Source organism: Bactrocera neohumeralis, chromosome 5, assembly GCF_024586455.1.
Source record: "Bactrocera neohumeralis isolate Rockhampton chromosome 5, APGP_CSIRO_Bneo_wtdbg2-racon-allhic-juicebox.fasta_v2, whole genome shotgun sequence".
In the NCBI taxonomy this organism is placed as follows: domain Eukaryota; kingdom Metazoa; phylum Arthropoda; class Insecta; order Diptera; family Tephritidae; genus Bactrocera; species Bactrocera neohumeralis.
The window spans coordinates 27,530,841-27,557,271 of record NC_065922.1 but is presented as its reverse complement, the minus strand read 5'-3'; the positions used below and the strand labels follow the sequence as shown (position 1 = coordinate 27,557,271).

General features: G+C 36.2%; 1 protein-coding gene and 1 non-coding gene across 2 annotated transcripts in view; both read right to left on the bottom strand.

The window, feature by feature from the left end:
* Positions 1–361: 361 nt before the first annotated feature.
* Trnai-uau (transfer RNA isoleucine (anticodon UAU)) lies at positions 362–464 on the bottom strand. Its single transcript has 2 exons — positions 427–464; positions 362–397 (listed from the first exon to the last, which is right to left on the bottom strand). It is a non-coding gene; the product is annotated as a tRNA-Ile (tRNA).
* Positions 465–4,576: 4,112 nt separating this feature from the next.
* Positions 4,577–26,431, bottom strand: part of LOC126758843 (acetylcholine receptor subunit alpha-like) — a 350,795-nt gene continuing 328,940 nt past the window's right edge. Inside the window, exons 8-11 of the mRNA XM_050473246.1 lie at positions 15,594–15,740; positions 15,401–15,493; positions 14,313–15,309; positions 4,577–5,665 (exon numbers count right to left, since the gene is read on the bottom strand). Coding sequence (XP_050329203.1) covers positions 5,465–5,665; positions 14,313–15,309; positions 15,401–15,493; positions 15,594–15,740 — 1,438 coding nt within the window. The 3' untranslated portion in view covers positions 4,577–5,464. The remainder of the gene's footprint in view (positions 5,666–14,312; positions 15,310–15,400; positions 15,494–15,593; positions 15,741–26,431) is intronic.

Sequence of the window (26,431 nt, the reverse complement as noted above, 5' to 3'; positions counted from 1 at the left end):
ACTTCGAAAAATGTTCTTTCGAATGATAATAAACATTTCCTATTAAATTTGAAGTATCTATGTATGTTTTTTCTTTAAAAAAGTTTAGAAGAGTGTTTTCGAAATATGAATTTCATTGTGGTATATGTTGGAGAGTTTATGCATCAATAAATTATATTAATTACTCAAAAATTAAAACAAGAAAATGGCTATATACTAAAAATATATGGACATAAATATAATAATACTAATATTTTTAGTTCCTTTTTTTTACAAAAAACATTACAATACTAAGTGAATCTCATGCTACCCAAGAAAGTCAGTGTACAACATACAAAAAAAAATTGTGACATAAAATTTTCTGCAAAATATTTACCAGTGCTGCTCCAGGTGAGGCTCGAACTCACAACCCCGGCATTGCTCAACCTCAACACACAAGTTACTGATTATAAGTACCGTGCGCTAACCAATTGCGCCACTGGAGCGCTGCGTCATCAATTTGAGCGAGCAACTAGAACATTACTCACTGCCTTCTTTCTGACAGCATAAGGCGAACTTTTTCATTAAATGCCTGTTGCTAAGTTCGGTTTTAATTATAAAGCAAACATACAGACATTTGTACATAGAGCTCATAAAAGTCCATTACTTACTTGAGTGGACTTTGATAATGCTTTGAGTATTTAACATTTTGATTAGAGTTGTGGCTTTGATATTTTGTGTGTTTTATGTTGAAAAGCAGAAAATTTTAATTGTCATTGCTTAACTGCAATAATTTTAATTGAATGATGGGAATGTTTGAAAATATGATTTAGTAGATAAAATCTACTAATGGATATTTGTGACTAATCGGAAAGTTATAGTTCATAAGTGGTTGGAAATTGTTATCTATACAGCACTCACATATGTACATATATATGTATGTATATAGTTGTTGTAAGCAATTTTATCTGCATTTTTGTGAAGATGTTCATGGAAATAGTTCATAGATTAGCTGATAAGCCACATATGGTGTAGATAGTAATGCATAATCATCAATGAGTTAATGTTAGAAATTTCAAATCGAATTCGAATCTACATTTTTTATAAAAGTAAATACTATTTGACAAGTTCCGAAACCTTGATTCACAAAATTGCGTGGAAACAGCGCATTATGTTACAGTTTCATATACCATTTATGATACCGTTACTTTCATACCATAGAGTTGTATGCAGTTGGTGCAGTGGTTAGAATTGTGCGCTTCCGCTTCGTTGGTTATGGGTTCGATACCCAACTCCAAGAAAAGTTAAAAGCAAAATGTATTTTGTCATAACAATCATTCTTGGGCAGTGAATGACAAACCTGCGATTGCAATGAAAAATCTGTTGATAAAAAGAACCAGTTGCTTAGTGAGCGGGGACTTAAATTCACTAGGGTTTAAACATGACCTTAAAGATTGGGCGTAAAAAGCTCGACCAGACATCTATTAAAGTTGCACGTTGCAATGACATATATAGTATTTACAAATTATATATTCGTATGTACATATTATGCAGCTTTTATATGAGTACTTAAGCCACAGCGAACATAGTATTTGTTCTGAATTATGGTTTTGAAGTCAATGTAGGAATATGAATCAAATATATTGCACTTAAAATACACAATTTGTGTAATTGTCACTTTCCTCAAATATATTTTACAAAACTGTGCTTGACACATAAACTTTGAGCTTGATAAGTTGATTGACACTTTGGCTGATGAATGAAGTCACAAAAGCAATGACAATCACATAAAACATAATTCAAATGATATTAGTAGGTGAATCTCAAAATGTAAATATGTATTTATCATAAATGCCAATTTCACAGGCATTCGATATGAATTAAATAAACAAGCTTTACTTGCCATAAACAACTTGAGACAATAATAAGCGAATATGGTAATTATTAGGTCAAGATGTAAGGAAAAGAACAATGCCAGGCGCATAAATTGCTTACCTGATAAGAAATTTGTTTGTATATTGCTTAGGAAAGTTATATACATACACATATTGCCTATGCTCTACGCCATCGCTTCTGGGAAAATTTAATAAGTTACCAACGAGAAAATTTACAAGTTACTGTTTGAAGTTCATTTTATGAATTTTCATTGAACAACATTTTATAAATTTCGATTATGATAACATAATAATTTATATTGAAGGACTAGTTTCAACTCTACTCTTAGGATAAGCACATATTTCTTTAAACCATCCTAAATAAAACCCAATACCCTCACAAAATGAAACAGATCATTGACACGCCCACATAATGGTTATATAAGTAAATTAACATCCAAGCTAGGATAATAAAGCTTGGTTAGAAATAATAAATGACAAATCGCAAGCTAATGAGATTCCAAAAATCGGTCTATGCTATCGATTGTACATGTAATTGGTTTTCGAAAATTTTAAGTTGTTCCGGAAAATGGTTTCGGAGAAAAGAACATATATATAAACAGAAGTCATCTTCAATCTCAGACACCTCTTTTCGGAGGTCCTCCTAAAGATTTTTAATTTTTCAAAATTAATTGGCGATTATCAAAGGAAAATAATATGTGTAAATGCACATTAGATTTATTTATTCATTAAATAAAATGTCCTTCAAAAAAAATCACGAAAAATACATTTTTTCTAACTTACAAGTGGATATAAACTCTTTAAAACTCAAATATCGTATATATGTATGCAGGAATAAGCCAGAAATCATGGAAATTACTTTGTATACCCCACATTCCTCTTTTCGAAGGAATTTCTAGGTATAAATAACATTTTAATTTCGGTATGAGGTTCGTCTATTTCGATCAAAATTGGTTACTTAGGTTACGAGGTTTGACCAAGCGTATCGCGAATATTGAATATACGTAAACTCGATTTTCGATTGTTTTATTGCTTTGCATTGGTACCCATATCTCTTAGTTATGCTGACAAGGTCGGCAATTTGGAATGCTTAATTAATTTTTGAAAGTTGTTTTGCTTGGACACGTTTTTGTTATTCCAAAAATGGTCAGAGAGTCTATATGAAATTTTGTGTGAAAAACAAAATTAAATGTGTGGACGCTATCGAATGGTGACTGTGGCATATGGTGAAGCTACTTTCGACAAAAGCATCGGTGATACAAATGTCCTTAGAGGGGCATGCCACGCCAAGAAAAAACGAAAAGCATTTAAGAAGTGAAAAAATCGTATTGGCCAAAACTCGAATCACTATTAGAGTAATTGCTTAGGAACTAAACATATTTGATTGGTTCATGACATTCGATTTTAAGCAATGATTTGTGTATGAGTAGGTGCGAAGTATGCACCAAAATTACTCATTTTCGACAAATAACTGCGTCCCGTTGACATTGCTCAGGTGATTTTCGACTTAGTCCGCGACGGCTGAGAGTGTCATAACTGGTGGCGAATCATGTGTTTATGGTTTTATAAAGAGGAAACCAGAGCTCAGTCATCCCAATGGAAGCGTCCGCATGAGCCTAGACCGAAAAAAACGCGCCAAGTTAGGTCGAAAGAGAAGGTTTTGTAAGCAGTTTTCAGGCGGTTGCAGGGATATCGTGCATACTGAGTTCTTGCCAAAGCGTCTTACGGCAATATAGAATATTATCTGCAAGTTATGCGCAATTTGCGCGAAGCAACCCGCCAGAAACGCCCGGATTTATGGAAGAACAAAAATTGGCTTTTGCCTCATAATAACGCTCCAGCCGACGCATCGGTGCTTGCGCGCGAATTTTTGATCAAAAGCAACACAGTAATGGTGCAGCAGCCACTGAATTCCCCAAACCTGACCTGGTTTGTGACTTTTTGTGTTTTTAAAACTGAAGACGCCCATGAAGACAATGATACCTTACGATTGAGGAAATAAAAACTGCAGGGAAAGAGTAAACAAGGTCACAAAAAATTACCCTTTTAAGTGTTTCCAGAATTGAAAAAAAACTCTGGCAGCAGTGCAATATATATGGTGAGTGATTACTTTGAACAACACTAAATAGATAATCATGAATAAATAAACAATTTCTTAAAAAATAAAAAACTCGCGAAACTTTTTCAACAAACCTCGTATGTTAGTGTCATATTATATAAGTAGTGAAATATTAGAACCCTTCAAAGGTGGATATTTTTTATGAGTTTTAAAATTCCTGATTTGTTTTGAAATTTAACAAAGTAGCTGCGGCAGCACTCATAGTACAATAACAAAGGACTGAAAAAGTTTTTTCGTTTCGTTCGTTTTCGTGCGACTTTAAGATCATTGTGGATCTATGCAATTAGAGTGGTTATGGGAACTACTCTCCATATGACAATATAATTACGAAGATTGCTTCTAAAATGCTAACATCAACTTAATAGTAAAACAATTAACCTTCAAACACTGACACTCAGCCGCTCATTCACTCACACACGTATATGCTCTGAATCTCATGTAATTTATAATAATTTATACATATGTAAATACTGTGTATATTTACCACAAATTACTTAATTATAATATTACATAATTACTTATAACAAATGTTACTATGCCAAAAGTGCACCTGGCAGCCGTGCTTGCGCATGATTTTGCATGCCGCAAACTACCGGCCTGTTAATCATCGCACATACACTTCACTTGCAACATTTGCCATGATTTTGTTTTCTACTTTGTTATTTAGTTACTAATATAGTAGTTCGTTTTTGTTCTAATAATATTAGTTGTGTTAGTGGTACTTGGCATTTATACAGTTACAATACAACACTGCATTCGAATTACCGTCCAAAATCATTAATATTAATGCTTTAATGATAAATATACATACAAATGGATCTCGTTTGGCATTTAATTACATATTTATGCTGTACAGTGTTAGGTCTATGTTAGTAATTGGTTCGTATCAACTGCTTGAGTTTTGTTTTATTGTAATTGTTAGTAAACATTGTTGTATTATATGTAATCACTACAAGTATGGTAATTACTCATTACATTATTAGTAGTATTAGTAGGTATTAACTATTTAATAGTAGTTAGTTAGTTGGTATTAATAGTAGTTGTATTTGTAATGCTTTATTATATAACTTACATGATTAGTTGTTGTTGTTTTCCATGGTGTAGTGCGTTGTTATGTACTTGCAAGTCCATTTCCATTATGATTAATCCTTTATTGCTGTTTTTATGTTGGTATATATATGCTTGTAGGTATGTATATATTTCAGTTGACTGCTGCCTTCCACCTGCTTCTGTTTCTTAAGTTATGTTTATGTTTATTTTTTTTGTTTTTTTTACATTCAACTTAATTTATGTAGTGTACGAGCATTTGTTATCTCTTCTAAGCACTTTATGTTAAATTACTTTTAACGTTCTTCTTATTATTTATTGTTGTTGTTGTTGCATTAAGAAACTATTTTATGTTTTCTGTTTCTGTTTCTGTTGCGGTTTCTGTTTCGGTTACTGCTTTTGTTTTCGTTTTTTGTTTTTGTTTTGGTTTCTTTGCAATTTGTTTTTATAACACAGGTTTGGCAATGCTCGGTTTCGCTGTTGTCGTTGCAATTTCCGACAATTTAATATCGATTGGCACGCGCGTGTCGTATAACGTCGGCGCTTGCAATATTATTCCGGCCGTACCAACGACAACGGCTATTGTGAATAACCATAAGAATAGACGATCCAATACCATGGCCACGTATTTCCAATCTTCTTTGACCTATTGTGCAATAAAAAGAAAAAGAAAATATTTGTCAAAATCTTGCTTACATTCAAGATGTTTACAGAATGCGTGTAAATCATTGTAGAAAAACTTTGAATAGAAAGTTATAAATAATACAAAGGTACTTGTTTAGAAATTTTTATTACAGTTTTCTTTTTAAAGTCCTGAAGTGTTCAGTAGTCTATGAAATAATAATAGTTACAATGAAAGTTTATTTTAGTTGAAAAATGCTTTTAAATAAAATTAATTAGAAACTCATATACCATTTCTAAAAACAGTTAAATCACAACTTGTAGAGTCAAGAGTTCCAGAAATTAATCGTTCTTCTCAAAAACAAATTAGCTTGTGGAATTTGATACAGATTACTCATTACAGGGTAATATGTCTTCAGCACAGATTAGTTACTGCTCCACGGATCTGTGTCGCTTCTGTGACCGAAGAGCTGATATACCAAAGTACATACCCCTTGGTTGCCCATCAATCGCAAAAAAAAATGGATTAAGGAAAATGAATCCGGTGAGAGAACATATTACAACCATTAACGTAGCAGATTTACTAAGCTTTACTAAGAATCGATTGGATTAAACGAAGTGTTGTGCAAAGAGAATAAGGGCAATATACCACTGTTCGCAGTGTAGTATTCAACTTTCAATCTATCCCTGGAATCATCGGCCCATATTTCTTCTAAAATGCCGATGAGAACGTAACCGTCAATGGCGGCCGTTATCGCGCCAAGATAACCGACTATTTGATGCTTGAAATTGAAGCTCGTGATCACGGCGACATCCCACTCATCGAATCAATCAATGGATTTATTGAGAGAACACTTCGGTGAGCAGATAATTTTACGTTTTGGGCCGGTGGATTGACCACCAAGATCACACCGTTAGACTTTTTCTTGTGGCGATATGTAAAGTCTAAAGTCTATGCGGACAACCCGCTTCGATTCTGGCCTTGGAGCAAAACATCATTGCGTATCATTGTTATTTACCAGTCGAAATGCTCGAACGAGCCAGCGAAAATTGGACTCAACGGATGATTTGAGACGTACGTAGTTGAAAGAGATAATCTTTGAAAAATAAATGCCAAAAAATGTTCTTTCGAATGATAATAAACATTTCTTATAAAATTTGAAGTTTTTGTGTTTTTTCTTTAAAAAATTATGAACCTCAAAATGGATCACCCAAAAATTTGTACTAGAAGATGTTGAAGAACAACAAAAAATTATAAAAAATATATGTAAGAATCAATAAATTATTTTATAGAAAAATATTATTGATATTCAGTACTTCTTGATTAATACTTCACAGATATTAAAAAAAAAAAATTAATTATAACTGAATGTGTAATTTCTCCTCCTGCAGAAATCAAACAAACTGAACGTTCAAAGTAAATATTTTCTCTATCATGATTAAACTTTCACGAATCTAGTCCATACCGCAGTACACATAATTAATAAATTCAAAGTTCAGCTGCAAAATGATAGAGACATAAAATATGGAAGGAGCTAAAAGAGAACAGAGCGTTGCCAGCTTTAGCGATGTAATTGAAAAAAAGATATACAAATATTTCGCGCTGATATTGGCATTGCAATTGCCAGGACGAAAGATGCGAGGGATAGTGCAAACTCTGTTAAGCTATAAAAATCAACAATCAATAACGATGTCCGCCAGTTACTCGCTTCAAGCACTCGCCACCGTGATTCCAGTGATGCGGCACATTATAAGTGCATTTTAATGCGACACAGTGGGTTGTACTCCGCAGATTAATACTCATTGCAATAATAGTGGATGTAGAAATGTTAATGACTCAATTGCACGCACATAATGGGCATATTACTATAATATTATATTGATATTTTCACTTTCATATTGAACTTGTAAAAGGACTGTAAAACTGGTACCAATGAATTCTTTTAATTGTTTTTGAATATGTTTAAGAATTTTAAATAATACTATTTTCAGTCCTTTCTGAAAGTTGTACCACTATGAGCAAAAATAGTAAGACTTTGTAAATAATAAAAAATTCTTAATTTAATTTACAAAATCTATTCCCCTCAAAGTAATGCCACATGTGCCAAAAAATAGCTTCGCGCAAACGACGCATCACACTCAAATAGTATTCCCTGTTGACAGTTTGGCTGGTCGGAAGGAATTCGGAGTACACCACACCTCGATAATCGAGGTAACTCTTAACATAATCTTCATTTTTGACCTGCTTTGACGTGTTTTTTTCGGCTTAGGCTCGCTTTTGTCACCATATTCGACCGATGGATCGTCTTTTTACGGGTCATAATCATAGATCTAAAACTCATCGACTCATCGCCAGTAATAATACGTTTCATGACTTCCTGGCTTTCGGAAAGCATTGTTTCACAGACATTAACGCGACGTTGTCGAAAAAAATTAGTAATTTTGGAACCAATCGTGCTTTCACTTTTCTTAGGCCCAAATGATCTTGCAAAAAGGTCTTCACTGATCCTTTCGATATTCCAACGATGCCAGTAAGATCTCTAACTTTTATTCGTCGATTCTCAAGCATCAATTATTAACGTGTTGATCATCAGTTGATGTTGATGGCCCTCCTGGATATAGTCAACAAGTTCTCGACTCTCTTTGAATAATTTGTACCAATAAAAACCACTTGCTCGCAACAAACAATTATCACCAAAGTCCTTTTCCAGTATTTTTTGAAGCGTTGGAGATAATGAAAATGCAAGTCAGCGAAGTGAATTAAAGCCCTGATATTGTGGAAGCCAATCACGTTGAACTTTGGTTTCGTCGTACCATTTAAATTAGGCTGGATCTAACAAGAGGCTCGATGTCTGAGTGCCACACAAACTAAAGCAAAAAACCTCATGGATTGAATTTTCATCTGCGAATCGCAACAAAATCGATCAATTTCTGAAGCGGATGGTGAGTCGGTGGTCCTGGTACGATTGACTGACAGGAAGTGTTAGGTGTATGCGTGATTTAGCCGTTTAAAGCAAGCAATCGCCCATAAGGGACTGTTTTGGACAATATGAGAAAATTGTGTTCATTCCAACGTAAGGCCACACACATCGATAGTGACTCGTCTGTAGCTCAAGAGCTTGGTTGGGATGTACATATGTATGCACCCACGAACAAAACGGTTTTTCATAATAACTCTAAGCATGTTAAATAAAACCTACAATTTAAATCAAAAATTATGGACTTTATAAATAGATCAATCTTAGTTAGTTTGGCTCACCCTAATGCATATTTTTCTCAAAAGGCACACAAAGTGATATGCTTTTCCGTTATCTTAAACTACAAGTATATATATGTATATTTGGGATATTTTGCATTCTGCACTTCATCGTTATTGCTTTTATGGTTTTATTTCGTCCTTCATTTGCTTGATCGCCACTTCTGTCGTCACTCTGGTATATATTTGTTGTCTTTCATCGTTTTGTTGTAGTGTTTATTTGCTTTTGGCCAAATCGACTGCACAAAATGTTTGGCAGCAACGCTCGTACGGCAATTTATACCGAGCTGTGCCACTATTCATTCGGTTATGCATTCATTCACTCATTCATTATTCGCTACAAATAACTTCCAATCCATTCAGTTGCGATTCAAGACGACGGACGATTGCGACAACTCGGAGCGACTTTGCGGTCTGTTTTTTCAGCAGTTTTTTGTTATTTTTGTGCATATTTATTAAAACAGCTTTTGGAATTATTGAAGATGGATGAATGAAATATTGCATTCGAGTGGAATTGACAGGATATTGCTAAGGCAAGGTCATCAAAAGGAGCGATGAGCGCGATTAAGCGTGCGACCAATGAACAATGAGTAGTTATTGTTGCTGTTGTTGGTGTTTTTCGTCGCATTGCAACTACTGCGCCAATAAGTGAAATAAAAATGATGAGATTTTGTTGTTGTTGTAGTTTAAGCAAGCATATGATGATGATAACGATGACGGTATTTAGTCAATATGTCGCGCTTCACTGCTTCAGCGAGGAGCCCGCGCCCCATATAGCGGTACTTATGCTGCCTTGTGTTGGTGTTGTTGTGGAAAACGAGTTTTGTTATTGCTACTGCTGATGTTGATGTTGGCTGTTGCTTGCTGCTGGTGATGGTGATGGTGTTGGTGCCGACTTTAATGGTGATTGTATTGCTTTTGCCGTTGCCTGTGTGCTTCGATGACATTGATGGCGTTGGTCCTTCAGCTTGTGACAATGATGAATGACAAGTAGTTCGTGGATGCAGTAGTGGGCGCATGTGGAATGTACCGCAGCAACAGACTTTCGCAGCGGCAATGTAAAATGTTCGCATATCAATTTTAAAGGATGCGTCGAATGAGGTTGACGGGAGAAGTATAAAAAAGAAATAAAACAAAAGCCCGTATGTATTGCTTTCAAACCCCAATGAACGCAATAAACCCGTTACTCTTCCTTAACCTTGACCGCAACGCATCATACTAACTAAAGGCTTGGTTCTTTCACCCCGTCTCTCGCCGTTCAACAACTCGCCATATTGTAATATTTAGTGAAGCTTGGGTGCTCATCCTTCCAGCTTTTATGCTACAAATACTAATGCCATGCTGTGCAAAGTGTGCATAAAGTCGTCTTATGCATGTTTTTCTTTGCAGCTTAGCATTTACAAGTCATAAAGTAGCTTTGCAGTGTGCTCTGTTTAACAAGCGCTAGCGCTCAAAGCCATGATATGGCGTAATCCGCAGATAGAATATGTTGTTCAGGCGCATAAACAAACAAATATGTAAATGACACACAATAACAACAAGTCAACAAAGAAGCAACATAAAATGCAAATATGTATGTGGATAATACTTAGAGAGGAGAGAGACAACGCCTTGGAGTACTTAGGTATTGTAAAGCACACGAATTACTTATAGTACTGGCTGGAGGGAAGGAGGCCAGTAGGACAAGCGCTTAAACACTAACCAAATAATGCGGAATTTTGAAGGTTTTGACTTTTGTGTTGAAAGCAAAGTATAAGTAATGCCACCGAGATATAAATAAGTTTAAATATAAACATTGAGAATTGATTAAAAAGCTTCAGCTCGAACTTTGTTTTACATGAGAGCGTATGATCGTATAAGAAAATGAAGAGTGGTTCAGTTTAGGCAAAATCGAATGTTAAACATTCAGTATTAATTGCAGAAGAAATTGAACTTCGAAATCGATGTAGTATTGAACTTCTGGATCGAAGTGTTGACACTTAATTTCTTCTTACCACAGACAAAATACTTATTCTGTATGGTAATTTAGTTTGAGGTTGGAAATTAAAAGCTTAAAAGGTTTTCAAACGAAAATAACGTCTTTTCATCATTACATGAACTACTTTGTTATATTTATATGAAGCTGGAGCTACGCAATGTAATGTCGCTAACGTTCCATATCTCAAGAAAATAAGGAATTTTAGATTTCAGGTAATAGATAGATATTGAAACGTTGAAAAGCTTGTAAAGTTATTAAAACAATGGATTGGTTTAAAGAACAAGGCCAATAGGTCACCGTACAAGAAATATTGGAACTACTTAATAACTTGGAGGATGGAGTCATGTGTAGAAGTTCACGCAAGTGAGAAACGGTCTCTGATCGCCATTCACTTGGGAGTGGCCAGAAACGATTCTTTTACATATGACTCAAGCAGCTCACAACTTCCGGTCTTTGACCAAGGATCCTCTAGGTAACCTAAGAACATCCGTTCGAAGGCGAGCTAAAGTGAGAAGGCGAAACATCCCCATAGGGTTGTGCGCTGGGTTTGGGACCCGCCACGTAAAAAGCTCACCCCAATGAAAAACTACCAACAGCCTCGGCCACGTAGCGAAAAGAAGAAACGACTGGCGCGCTGTTGTTAACTCGGCTATAATCGCGTAAGCGGTGTCTACCGCAATTAAGAGAAGAAGAAGACTTCTACTACTTAAAAAATCGTAAAATCGCAGGGGCTAATCTCCACTGCTATATAATAGCCGTGTTTTATTTGACCATGCTAAATCATGGACAAATAAAACGCACATAGCTTATTCCATATGTCCGCTTAAAAATGAATTGTGTTGGCAATGCGAAGAAGAACAATCAGCTGGTTTTCAATTTATGTAGTTTGAAATTTCAAATTTGTGAACGGAATATTAATATACTATACAATATATACATATTCATTTGAGGTTTAGAATACAAAAAACTGAAAACAAGTGTTCATATTTGTCTTAATTTTAACTCAATACTCATCAAAAAAATCTGTAATTTTGGTTTGTTTACATTTTCATCTTACAAAATGAAGTTTCTCGCTTTGCCAACTACTTTTTTTGGAAAAAACCTTGATATTGTGAATGAAAAGCGATAGACTGGCAATGCCTCTAGTTCAATATACGAGCTATGATAGCTAATGACAAGCCAACATAATTATGTTGGCTAAGTCTTCCATACAAAATAGGCTAATAGCTTAATTTGCTGGTCAAATAAAACACGCCTAATGTTTTTGACATAGTAATAGGTCTTACAAAGCTCAATGAACAGGTTGGCTGCAATTTTAAGGTTAGATAGAAAAACATATATTATATTTAAGATATATCAGTAGATTAGTTATCACCATAGAGGTGATATACACTGAAGGCAAATAATAGTAAGACCATTCATTGAAATACTTTGTTTTTGGTTGGTATGACTCTCAGCGACATCTGTGAAAAATGTTACATCGAAATAGTCATTAGTGTTTAGTATACCCTTGTCTTTCTGAACTACATTAAGAGTATTCGGTGATTTTTCCGATAAGTGAAACTATTCAACAAAGAAGTTCCATTAGATTTTGTGTGCGGAATCAAGTTTCTGGGAATTGGAAAAGGCCTTCGGTGATACGCCCACGTCCAAGGGTCTTCAACATCAACTGATGATCAACATGTCAATAAAATAAAGGAATTGGTGCTTGAGAATCGACGATTTGACAGTCAGCGATCTTACTGGCATTGTTGGAATATCGGAAGGATCAGTGAAAATCATTTTGAAAGTGAAATAATGATTTCCGACTACCAGAAAGTCATGAAACGTATTATTATAACCCTGATCGGTCAAACACCGGCGTGTATCAGATTTTTTTCTCGTAGAACTCCTTCTTGCGTGGAGACGATCTACCGCTCGAATATCGTGGCAAAGGTGAGACGAAGATGAAAAAAACATCGTCAAATCAAAGTTATGTTGACAGCATCCCTGGATTATCGAGGTGTGGTTCACTCCAAATTCCTTCCGACCGACCACTGGAATACTATATGAGTGTTATGCGTCGTTTGCGTGAAGCTATTCGCAAAAAGACACAAGTGTATTGGGGCCAAGGGGGATTACTTGAAGAATAAACTAAGAATTTTCAAATTGCGAACAAAGTCTTACTATTTTTTCTCATAGTAGTATATATAAATATTCTATGGCTCAACGTAAGAGCATAGGGCGCAGCAAAATAAAACTACCATTTATTTATTTTTTTGGTATTCGTGTAAGGCCATGGAAAAGTCTATAAAAACGGCAATTCAATTAAACGATCACAAATTTGAGAGATATACCACTGTGGAAAAAAATGGTGCTGACAATATAAAAATTTTTAAATGGTTTGCTGAATTGCGTACAGATTATATGAACATAGAGACGTCAAAAGCAGTGGATTTCCAGAAGAGGCCTTTTGTGTGGTCTTTAGAGCTATTTAAACTCCATAAACATAAATTATTGCATTTGAGATCTAAAACTCAATCCATAGTGATCCTCATGGAATGATTGAAATGAATATAAAGTATAGAAGGTTGCAACAATATTGGATATAAGGACAGTACCGAAAAGAAACTGCACACTTTCAATTCAATATTTCTCATGAAGCAGCCATTTGGTCACATTGCGGTAAGTACCGTTAGAAAGCTTTATAAGTTCTGCTTCGTTTGTTTTTTCTATCTCTGTTCTCTAATTAAACGAAAATTCGACACAAATTAAGATAATATTATTTTTTTACTAGTTTTACTTGAAAGTGGATAAAAATCCCTCTATTTGTTATTAACAAAGTTATATGCAAAAATTAATAAAATCCGTGACGTTACAAATAAAACATTGTGCGCAGTTTCTTTTCCGTCTTTTCCATGTACTATTACACTCGCTTCTAATATCATTTATTACTACTAAATTAAGAAATATTTTAGGGGGAAAAATAATTTTACTAACTACCAATAAATACCGTTAGTCGTAGTTCTACGTTAATTGTTGTGTATTCGCTTTCGTGAGCGTTTTTAAAAAATTTACGATAATTGTGTACTGACTGCATTAGTCAAATCTCTCTTTACGTAGCACTTCCGGCCGTTGAGCTGTCCGTCGGCGAGGAGGACCATTTTCGAGCAGTCCAGTCTGCAGACATCTTTATTTAACGGTCAACGTTGCCCAATAAATTTCACAGACTTAGCGCAGCGGTGCCGCGTATGCCACACCCACATACAAACAATTTAATTTACGACCGGCACCGCTATTATTGCGAAATTTTATTAATGGCCTTTCGAGGTTTATTGGCCGGAATACGCTTTTTGGTCAACTAATCGCCAAGCGAAGACCTCCGCGTTTTTTTACATGCTGTTTGTATTTAGAAGCCACAATAAAAATGTGAGAGTAATAGGAGATTTTTGTACTCACCCTTGTGCTTTCCTCCTCCTTGCGCGTTTGCTCCGCTATATAATTCACACCTTCCATGGCTTTCCGCAGTTCGGGGCAGGCATGCCAATGATGCCGCGTTTCACTAAAGCAGCCTCCCTTTTCGCCCGTTAGACAACAGTGCGTGCCACCATCTCGCTGACACGCTGGCAGTATTTCACGCGGCAGGGCGCCACCAGCGGCTCCTTGCGCACCGCCAACGCCAATGCCACCGGCACCAGTTGTGGCATATTGATGCGGCGGCTGTTCAGACGATTGGCAGGCCGCACCAGCACCCGCACCTTGGTGTATGCCGCTGCAACAAGAGTCCGCCAGCGTCGAAGCGGTCGCCACCGAGTTCACGGTGGTCGTGGACTTTATCACATTTGCATTGCTGTGGCCCAGCAGATCGCACGTCGTGGTCGATTGATGTTGCTGATGGGGATGCAGTGGTGCTGGGACGGGTGAAAATTGTGCAGAGGACGCTGACTGTTGGCGATACAGATGGTGTGTAGAGGTGCTGGCCGCACCGAAACCTACACCGACACCCACACCCACCGAATGCGTGTGGACGTGATGTAGCGTCGAAGTGGACGCCGAGATGGCGCCGATGGGCAGTTGTTGTTGGTGTTGCTGGTTCAGTCGGCCGAACTGTGAGGTGGATGGCCCGTCGTAACCGTTCGTCTGTACCGAAGTGGAAGTCTTTTGTTGGCGAAATTTCGTTGGCGTCAATGGATGATCGAGCAGTGAGCCGCCAGTCTGTTGATATTGACTATGATGTTGTGCGTCCACGAGCGATGATGTAGTCGATGTTTGTTGATTCACCGTCGAGATATTGGAGGGGTAAAGTGTGGAAAACTGACCAGCTACGGACGCAGTGCCGGTGGTACTGAAACCCAGACCACCAATCGTCGTGTCGTCCAGTATATTTAGACTTTGTACACGATGCTGCAGATGTGGCGAGGTACTGCGCGACGTTGTCTTGGGGCTGTGATGCATTCTATAAGTATTCAAAGAGGTTTATGAAGAGGTTAGTTTTCAGTAAAGCGAAAGCTGAGTTAAAGAGCAGTCTTTATAGTATAAAGTAGTACCTAGACAAGGCCGCTGGTGGTGGTACCGGTGGTATTTGGTCGCCCAAATCAAATCCGTTGCAGGTGCGAACCATCAGGCGACGCGATGATTTGCTGCACGAAAAGGCAAATACAAAGTAATTAATTATTTATAAAAAATATTTGATTGAGTTATTTAATTGAATTTTTGTATGTGTATTTGTTTCGTACTCACATCATCTCACTAATAGGGTAGAGTGGTCGCCGTATGACCAAAAAGCGAGGCAGTTGATTGATGAACACCGTTCGCACCCAGGGCGCCATCGTATGTGTCTGCGGCGAGCGGAAGTGTATGTTGAGCACCACGACCGTGACACATATACTACAGGGTGACACCCAGGAGTGAGTTTGCGGTATTAGTTGTGCAATCCATGGTGTTGCAGGACATGTGGACATTGCGGATGGTGAATGTTCGAGATCGAGCGGCGTTGCGTCCAATGTGGCACACCGGAAAGCATTACAAATTGCAGAGAGATAGAAAAACCATAAATATGTATGAAAAAATTGCACATATACGTATATATGTACGTATGTATGGTAAATATGTTTGTGAGCGCATAGGGCGGTCAATAGATAGAGCTAAGCGTGTAATATACTTGTTTATAAATTATTTTGGAGGAAATTGATGACACACTGTGCTTGAGATGAATTTTTTGCGCTTTGCATGTAACGGAAATTACTGCGTGGTGCTGGCATGCACTCTTTCACGATTCAAAGCAAAGGACACACCAGAAAAACTCATTTCCACGCAAAGACACATCGGTAAAGCGGTTTATTAATGGTTGTATGTGTAAATACATATATACTATTAATATTTTCAATTGCATTTCAAATCTGTAAAGCTGTAATTGACTATAGACTATCAGATACGAGTACAGGGTGATTCATATGTATATATTTCAAACATACAGTTATAATTGTGATCGGTGATAAATATAAATAAATTTATTTTAACAAAAAAAATAAGCTATTTTTAGAAATCCTGGTTTTCTCAAAAAAATCATTCAAAAGCATAAATATGTTTATAAATAAAAAAAGTAAGATTTTAAATAAATGTTCAAATCGGAAACTGTCGTGTTGATTTTTATTTAATTTTAATATTTTATTTCCTAAATTCGGTTTAACAATATTGACTCTATGCTCATACATATGTACATATGTATGTTTGTAATGTGTTTTCTGTTCTGCTATAAATCTAATAGCTCTACTCAACATACGTTTTTACTTTCTCGTTTAGTAATTCTATACTCTCGCAACATGTTGCTACAAAGTATAATCGTTTTGTTCACTTTACCATTATTTATAACACATAAACTCATCAGGAATAAGAGATCAATTGAAAATTAGTAATGGATGTAAAACCACCTACTTTTATAACTGATCAAATTTGACTCGGACTGGTCCATTTAAAGGTGCGCAAATCGAATCGATAATTTTTCTTTTCCTAGGTTGGCACACATTTTTTATGTTCATGTGAAGTTTGATATATAGCAGTGGGTCTCAACGTTTCTTATGGATTGGATTGGAAAAGGAGCCTAGGAGGCGATATTAAAGATTTGCAGTTTTGACTCTACAAAAGTAGACCGATAGTGACAGCAAATAACGCCATATTTTTTCCCGCTATTTTGACTTTTCTCTTCAGTAAGGTTTGCCATTTCATGATGGAAAGATATACGATCCAACAACGAGTCCAAAATTATTAAAATTCAATACCGAAATTTGGAGCCAGTGTCTTCAAACTTTAAGAGCGCTCCGTGTAATTTATGATCGTCATATGTCAGTTCAACTATTGAGAGTCTAGTGGAAAATTTGAGTGCCAGTGAGCCAAAGAAGTGCCGTATTGTCAAGAATATTGTTGCAACTAGCGCATGAAATAAGGAAGACGCAAATCAGTCCCTCACATGTCGTTCTCAGGCGTTGGTCATCTCTGTGCCGTTGTTGTGGCGATTTTTGCGAAAAGATCTTGGCCTACATTCTTATAAGATGAAATTGACGCAAGAACTGAAGCCGCTTGACCACCAGATCCAGATTTTCAACGAAATATCATCTTCCGCGATGAGGCTCATTTCTAGCTGAATGTCTTCGTGAATAAGTAAAATATGTGTAATTGTTCAGGCAGCAATCCACACGAACTCCATGAGTAACCATTGCATCTCGAAAAAATTGCGGTTTGGTGCGGTTTATGGGCCGACGTTACTGTGAATGGGAATCGCTACCGCTCAATGATAACCGAATAGTTTTGAGCCGAATTGGACAATATGAATTGAAAATCAAGATTGGCGAACATGTTATTTCAGGAAATGGCCGCCTCGATCGTGCGCTTTGACGCTGTTGGGCTATTTCCTGTGCCGCTATGTCAAGTCTATGGCCTATGCCGACAAGCCAGGGACGATTGGTGAACTTCGTACGAATATCGAGCGTGCAAATACAGTAGTATCGGGCGATTTATGCTTTAAAACAGGCGAAAATTGGGTTCATCGTCTGGACTTCTGCAACACTTGCACACAAAAGAAATCGAGTTCCATACATAATGGCATCGAATATGCTTTCACAGGAATAAAAAATTTCCTTGATATCCCAAACCGTTTTTGTTTTATTTAAAAAAAAATATAGCTCTCTTGTGGAAAAATCCGTTACATACTCGGAAAATATATAATCTTCGGTTGCACCCAAATGTAGGCCATCCTTACATGTATTAACTGGTTACCCAATGATTTTTTTTTGGTCGACAGCGGTTTGGTATCATCATTTCGAAAGAAATACAGTATGTAGTTATATATACATATATAACCCGCATAAATATATACATACATATCGTCACCTGAAATGCAAAATAACGTAACAACATTTTCGGAATTTTACAGTGGCATGAATGAAAACCGAAATAAAATGGAACATGAGTAAAAAAAAAATTTAATATTGGTTAAAACTGGTTTATATCTGAGGGCAGAACCTGAAAATGTTGGACATATGTAATATTATGTATGTAATTTGAAGTAGTGAATCGTAATCAATAAGACACTCAATTTCGAATTTTTTGATGATACGTTATTTTGCATTTCAGGTGACGATATATTGAAAGCGTAGTCACCTGAAGTAGAAATTCCAATACAAGCAAAACAAAAACTATTTTCAAAATGTGTGGGTTCTCTGTGTTTTTGTTACATTTTTAACTGTTATTTGATAGTTTGAGTATTGAATAATTAAGAACCCAATCAATTTTTACGTCGTCCATGCACTGGCCAGAGGGAAATAAAAATTTAAACAATCCGCTGGTAATGTGGCTAATCGACGACTGAGATAAATTGAAACAGGTCAGAATAAAAAGTGACAAAAATGTGGCAACCGTGAGCGTATTGAAATTTAAAGCGGATTTTTAAATCCCAGAGGTACGATGACATTGCTTCACATAAAAATTGTATTTGGCAAAAAGTTAACTGTAAAAAAGTAAGTAAAAGTTGTGGATGTTTATAATTTCGTCTCACATTGAATACATGATTTGGAACAGTTTATATTAATTTGCTTCCGGTTGGTAAAACATGCAACAGCACTGCCGTTATATGCTTTGTTTTGTAATTTTTATATGGAGTTCCGGAACTTTTAATATTTATAAGGAAAATAATATTCGAATACTTCTTGTATTAAAAATCACTATTAAAATTAAATACATTTAAAATTTATCAAAACGAGCTCAGTCGTCATATTTTGTTTGCCTTGTGTATAAAAAAAGTATAGGAAATTTGATGAACGATTTTCTAAAAGCCAATTTGCTATCGTTACTAGTATGCTTCTGCAAGACTGAGAGCCCCTATGGCACAATTGTTTCAAAAGATATTCCAAATTTATAAAAGCACAATTTTCTAAAATATTTGAGATATTTTTATCGACATAAATATAAGTAAACAACCACCTATGTATATCGAACTGTTTGATCCTCTGTCTGTACAAACAATAATTGGCTTAAAAGTAAAGGAGGTCGTCAGGAAATTGAATAGGCTTTATGAAACTTTTGTCACGCACTCAATATAGTATTTTTATAGTTTTGTTCACCTAACGCTTGTATGTATCACCTAAAACTAAACGAAATAGATATAGGGCTATACACCCTGTCAAGAAAGTATCGGAAATTTATAAATAAAACGAAAATTTTTAATCATCATCCAAATTTATTTTATCGCCTTCAAAGTAACTTCCATTTGAAGCGATGCACATATGCCGACGCTTCTTCCAATCGTTAAAATATTTTTTATAGGCACTTTCCGGCATGGACTTCAGCTCTCGCGTCGAATTTGTTCCGGTTTTCTCGGAGCGGTCGTTTGAGTTTGCTTAATAGCCAGAAATCACACGGACCTAAATCAGGTGAATACGTTAAAAAATTTTTGAAAAATTCCACAAATCACTCTACTCGACTAGGAAAAAGAATTTATCTGTATTCCATATAAGCGGGAGATGAGAGGGAAAATGAAAAATTCCCGATGCTTTCTTGACAGGGGTATAAATGATCAGGATGACTAGAAATTTCGGTTGATTGTCTTCTGTCCGTCCGTTTTGAGTAAAATTGGCATATCTCGATGAAACTTGATATGTGGGTTCCTAAGTACAAAAAAAAATCCAGTTAGTAGATGGGCGTAATCGGACCACTGCCACGCCCACAAATCGCCATTAACGGAAATAAGCAATAAATTAAGATATAAACTCATTTTTGGCAAAGGGGGGTCGCAGTAGCAAAGGGTGAGTAAAAAAATCTTGAAAAAGTGAGCGTGGCCACGCCTTCTAATAAGTTTGATGTACATATCTTCTAAACCACTACCGTTACAAAGCTAAATTTGCTTAGTACAAATCTTATAAGAACTTCTACCGACAGTGTGAAAATAGATGAAATTAGAGGATAACCCAACTCACTCCCCATATTACGGTTCTGTTAAAAACTACTAAAAGTGCCATAATTCAATAACTAAATACGTCAGAAACATTAAATTTTACCGTCGAGATGGTGCAAGAGAACTTTATGAGAGCCGATGTGAAATCCCAAATCTCGGAACCCGAGGGACCGATTTCGACAAAATTTACTACGTGGCATATACTTAATTTTAATTAAGATTTTCGACCTTCGGGGTGACTTTATACCGTACATATCGGCCAATATTTGAGTTATCCCAATGAAAATAAGAGGGAGTGTTTTATTCATAACAGTGAATCTTTACGTCTAAAATAATTAAATTTGAACGAAAAATTGGCTTAGCTCCTATATAACTAATATCAGGATTTTCGAACATCCGGCTGACTTTTACACCTTAAAGTATTTCCCCGACTTCGATTCTTGCAAGTTGCAAGATTATAAAATATTCGGTTGCACCCGAACTTAGACATACTATATTACTCACGGTCAACTGACGCGTACAATTCGAACTTCTTACTGTGACACGTCGTGTCGTGAAATAAGAAAAATGAGTGCTCGGTATTCGAACAGTTTTGAAGCATAGTTTCTAACGAAGCATCCAAAAATCTCAAATGGAATATGAAAAGTATTTAAATATGATTTGTACATTTGTGGAGAAGTGGTCTGGTCACTATGGAGAAACTGGAAATGTAGAAGACAAGTCAGCTATTCTTCTCATTTTTGAGAAGAAATCACTGCTCAGTCTAAGGGAAAATTTAGTTTAGTAGGGCATTACATTTATCTCTAAATACAATACGGGAAAAACTTCAGAGATCTGGTTTCAAATGCAGCAGTACTGTAATCAAACCCCAACCGCGATGGGAAAAATGTCATATTTCTACAATAGTCAACTTTTGTGTGGTTAAGCTCCTTGACAAGTGTTTGAATAAGGAAAGGGCGAACCTTTATTCAAAGGGCGTTTATGGACGCATCTCTGCTCATGGATTTGAGGTTTTGAGGTGCTTCACAGAAAACCTAAATCATAAAATGATATAAAAAGCGAAGTGAGCTGAAATGCTTTACGACAAAAATAAACATGATTGGGTACTGAATAAAGAAAATGATGCGAAACATAGAAGCAGACGATAGATTGGAGCAGGTATTGAATAAACGTGAGCTACTACGAAAGAAATCTATTTTTTATAATTACAACCTTTTTTCCAATAAACGCTACATGCACTTTAGAAAACGCATCCGTTATTTTTTGAAAGCATTGCATTGTTCACAAAATATACTAAAAACGCTATAAATTTAAGGTTTGGGAAAAAAGAAGGTTCCGTCTTCATTTAGGTGTAGTATATCTCTCAAACTACTTCTCCGACTTGCATAAACTTACTGGGTAACATTTACACCATTCGAACAATATTTAAACATGAGAAAAATCGGACATCAACCACGATTATGTAAAAAAATATACTGTGTAGATACCAAAAATTAATGAACATTGATTTCGATTCGTACAACTTCTCTTTATTTGAAACAGTGAAATATTTTCTTTCTTTTCATTCGAATAACCAACAAGCAACAGTCTGATATCTGGAGAAACTGGTGTAGCATACTCGTATATTATAAATTCATAATATTTCATATAATTATTATAGTTCTGACTCATTTCTTTCTTTTTTCCACTCAGAAATCTACAATCAAACTCCGAAACATGCAGATAATTAAAGTGCAAATATCAAATTTACATTATTTCATACCCGACTACGCTGTGAAATTGCTATCAACTGGGCGCGCCTTAATTAGGATGCGAACACAGCGCACATACTCGTATATACCGTACTCGTACCGGTTATTACAGCGAAAGCAAGCGAGATACCTGACGACAGAGAGGGTCGCGCAGAGACAAGAGAGGAATGAAATGCAAAGGAAAGGAGAAATTACAGATGGGCGTTGAAAAATATGAGTTGTTGGTGGGATTTCCAGCGACGTTGACACTTCATACCGGTCATTATGCCGCTGGGATAATGCCACAACAGCAGCTGCTGTGGCACTGGCAACTTGCCGGACACTAAAAAGCGACAGCATAATGATTACAATGCGCAGGTGGCCGCATATTGTCTACGTAGTTGCGTGGAGCAACAACAACGCTGACGGTTGTGTTGATGAGCGCGTTAAAATCGTGGCTTCAATTCGCTTAAAATGAAGCTCCGTTGATAAGATGGGATTTGCTGGACAGTGAGAACGGTTTGAGCGCTTTGACTGAATGCAAATTAAGTTAATTAACCGAGCGGAAGTGAGTGAGAGTAAGAGTGAAACTATTAATAGGGATCGAATACATGAAATAAATACTTTTATACTATATACAAATACATATGTAGAAGTAAGTTGAAAATGGTGAACAAAACCGAAATTAAATTAAAATATGTTAAAAATTATAAAGGAATTAGAGAATATAAAAATGGATTGTAAAAAACTAAAATAATTGAAATAAAATTAAACAAGTAAGGAAGGGCTAAGTTCGGGTGTCACCGAACATTTTATACTCTCGCATTGTAAAGTGATAATAGAGATTTCATTATCCGCCATTTACATACTTTTCAAATACCGTATATGTGTAAAGTTTTATTCCGCTATCATCATTGGTTCCTAATGTATATATTATTCAGAGAAGGCATCAGATGGAATTCAAAATAGCGTTATATTGGAAGAAGGCGTGGTTGTGAATCGATTTCACCCATATTTCGTACATGTAATCAGGGTGTTAAGAAAATATTATATACCGAATTTCATTGAGATGGGCGAGTTCCTGAGATATGGTTTTTGGTCCATAAGTGGGCGATGCCACGCCCATTTTCAATTTTTAAAAAAAGCCTGGGTGCAGCTTCTTTTTGCCATTTCTTCCGTAAAATTTAGTGTTTCTGACGTTTTTTGTTAGTCGATTAACGCACTTTTAGTGATTTTCAACATAACCTTTGTATGGGAGGTGAGCGTGGAAACGACTCTATAGAGTTTGGTTGACACAGCTATAGTAGTTTCCGAGATATGTACAAAAAACTTAGTAGGGGGCGGGGCCACGCCCACTTTTCCAAAAAAATTACGTCCAAATATGCCCCTCCCTAATGCGATCCTTTGTGCCAAATTTCACTTTAATATCTTTATTTATGGCTTAGTTATGACACTTTATAGGTTTTCGGTTTTCGCCATTTTGTGGGCGTGGCAGTGGGCCGATTTTGCCCATCTTCGAACTTAACCTTCTTATGGAGCCAAGAAGTACGTGTACCAAGTTTCATCATGATATCTCAATTTTTTACTCAAGTTACAGCTTGCACGGACGGACGGACAGACAGACATCCAGATTTCGACTCTACTCGTCACCCTGATCACTTTGGTATATATAACCCTATATCTGACTCTTTTAGTTTTAAGACTTACAAACAACCGTTATGTGAACAAAACTATAATACTCTCCTTAGCAACTTTGTTGCGAGAGTATAAAAAGAGAATAAATGGTAAGAGAATGGTAATTTAAATAATAGATAAAAGTGCAATAGAATATTTCGTATGTAGAGTGTGGACAATATCGACCACCTATATTTTTTATAATTCGAATTGGTAAGAGAATCCAAAAAATGCTATTGACGAAACCAGGGAGGAGAACATCTCAACTTCAATTTACACTCTGAATCAACCAATTTTATCTTCAGCAATCCTAAAACGTTAACTCTTTAGTTTATTTTTAACGTACGGGAATAAAAAGTTATTCGGGGCAATAGCTTCCGGAACATCAACAATGTTGGAAAAACTTCACGAAATTCGTCTTGGAGTGAGCGAGTCCGAATTAACTTCATCGACACACTATTACTGAGTTTTTCCATGTCGAAGCTGTTAAAAAAGAATCACGCGAAAATGTTCGCTATTTAATTTAATTTTTGTCTGAGATGAATATTTCAAGTTACCGTGAACAACACAAATACCGCTCGTATGACAAAACATTCTGAGTATGTATACCAAAATGTCAATCTTTAGGGTTGCCAAATTCTAAAATATAAAATACAACCTACGTAACCACTTTTTGCAATTTCTTTTACATTAAAATTTTTTGAAATACAACTGTTATATCAGACAAAAGAATTGTCAGACTGAATTTTACACAAGTGCCTTGTGAAGGCTGAGTCTAGCTATAAAAGTGCTATTCCATGATAATTTTGTGATGAAGTATTTGGAGTAGACCTTAAGAAATTATCTCATGCGAGTCGTTTAATAAAAAAAAAAATCGACGTTTTATCGAAAAATTCAAAAAGGTTCTTTTCAACAAATTCAATGTTTATAGCAGATGTTCCCATCATACGGTATACAAGGAGCTTTCCAAAGTAAGCAGGACTATTTGAGTCTAGCGCCCCCTGGTGATATCTATGTATATGTCGACTGGTGCGTTAGAATTTCATGATATTTCATTAATTGGAAGTGAAGTTATTGCGTTTTAAGTGTCAGTATGTTTGTGGTATCGGGGCGAAAATGAGCTTCGAACCAAGAGCCAACATTGAATTTTGTTTTAAAATTGGTAAAACTTTTACCGAAACGTTTCAATTGATGAAAAAAGTTTATGGAGATGATTGCCTATCCCGTAGCAGAGTGCACGAGTGGTTTCAACGTATTCAAAGTGGTCGTGAGAACATAAATGCCGATCAACATGTGGGCCAATCAAAATCCATGATCACCGGAAATTCCATCGAAACTGTGCGTGAATTCATGATTCAGATTCAGCCGAAATCATCATTGAAATTCATGCAAATGGAATTGAACATCTCCAAAATATCGATTTATTGCATTTTGACCGAGCTTACGAAAGGAACCCATGCGATAAGTGAGCTGAGAGTAGATAGAGATAGATGCTGGCAGCTAATTACAGGTTTGCAGGAATAAACTGCGGCCACTACTGGCAACTTATACCGTCACCTATTAAATATGGGCATAGCCCTTTTTGAAAATTATCGGTTCTGCGACATAGAACCTGAAACTCCGGTTTCTAGATTGCCGGAGATATAAATCCGAGTAGGGCGACTATTGACTCAATGGCCTACTATATAACAGCATACTCATACTTAATGGAGTGCTGGACTTACAACGTATAGGTCGCTAAGTATTATTCTAGCCTTGGAAAGGAACTTTGCATGATCCAAATTAAATGCATAAGCCATTGTAAAAAGAACAACATGTACTACATACCGAAGTGTACTGTTTTTATGTTTCACCGACTTATCGAACCACTTTGGTCGATGTATTCGTATTTCGAAATTGGTGTCAGCACTTTATAAAATTCATTTACTATAGTACATATGTATGTATAGTATATGCAGGAATCTGCAGCCGAATGTTGAAAACAGATTTTATTCACCTTCACGCTTTTGTGGCATGTGGCACAGTCACACGCTGTGAAGGTATGCGAGTGTGTGTGAAAAATTCATAACGTATGAACTGGCTGCTATATTGTGCTGGCACTGTATTGCTGCCAAAGGTGTTGCCGTAAGTTTATTTTATGGAGAAACGTACAATTTCACACACAAATACAGACACATATATACAAAAATACAAACATATGAAGTGAAATATTGACGCTTGTTTATTTCGCTTTCTACACACACAGTGGCACAGTGCTGCCAAGCGTTTATTTGTAATGAAAAAAGTTAAAAGACGATTTCTTTCATAGTTTTGGCAGCAACAACAGCTCTGCCAAAAACAACAACAAGGCAAACGCCAACGCCGATAGTGCCAACAACAAGAAGTTTCCTCACACCGCAAACTTGTCCAACGCCAATTCGGCAATGGTTTGTGGTGTTGTTTGCCGTTGGCCGTCGGGCAAAACGCCAAAGTCATTGCATTTTTCGCGAAATTTGAGAAATTCGCCAACATTTCCGAAAAACTGCCAGCTTCCGTCAGCATGACAATAACAAATAACTTGCTGAATGGCTGAATGGGTGGTAAAATTGCATAAAAATATGGACTCCGCGATGAGCAGGAAAAAAGTTTGGCCAAAACTTGTGCACGAATGTTTAGAGAATATGGAAAAGGTAGCAAATAACTTGGAAAGTGACAAAAAAGTTGTGACAAAAAAGAAAAATACGTGTTGG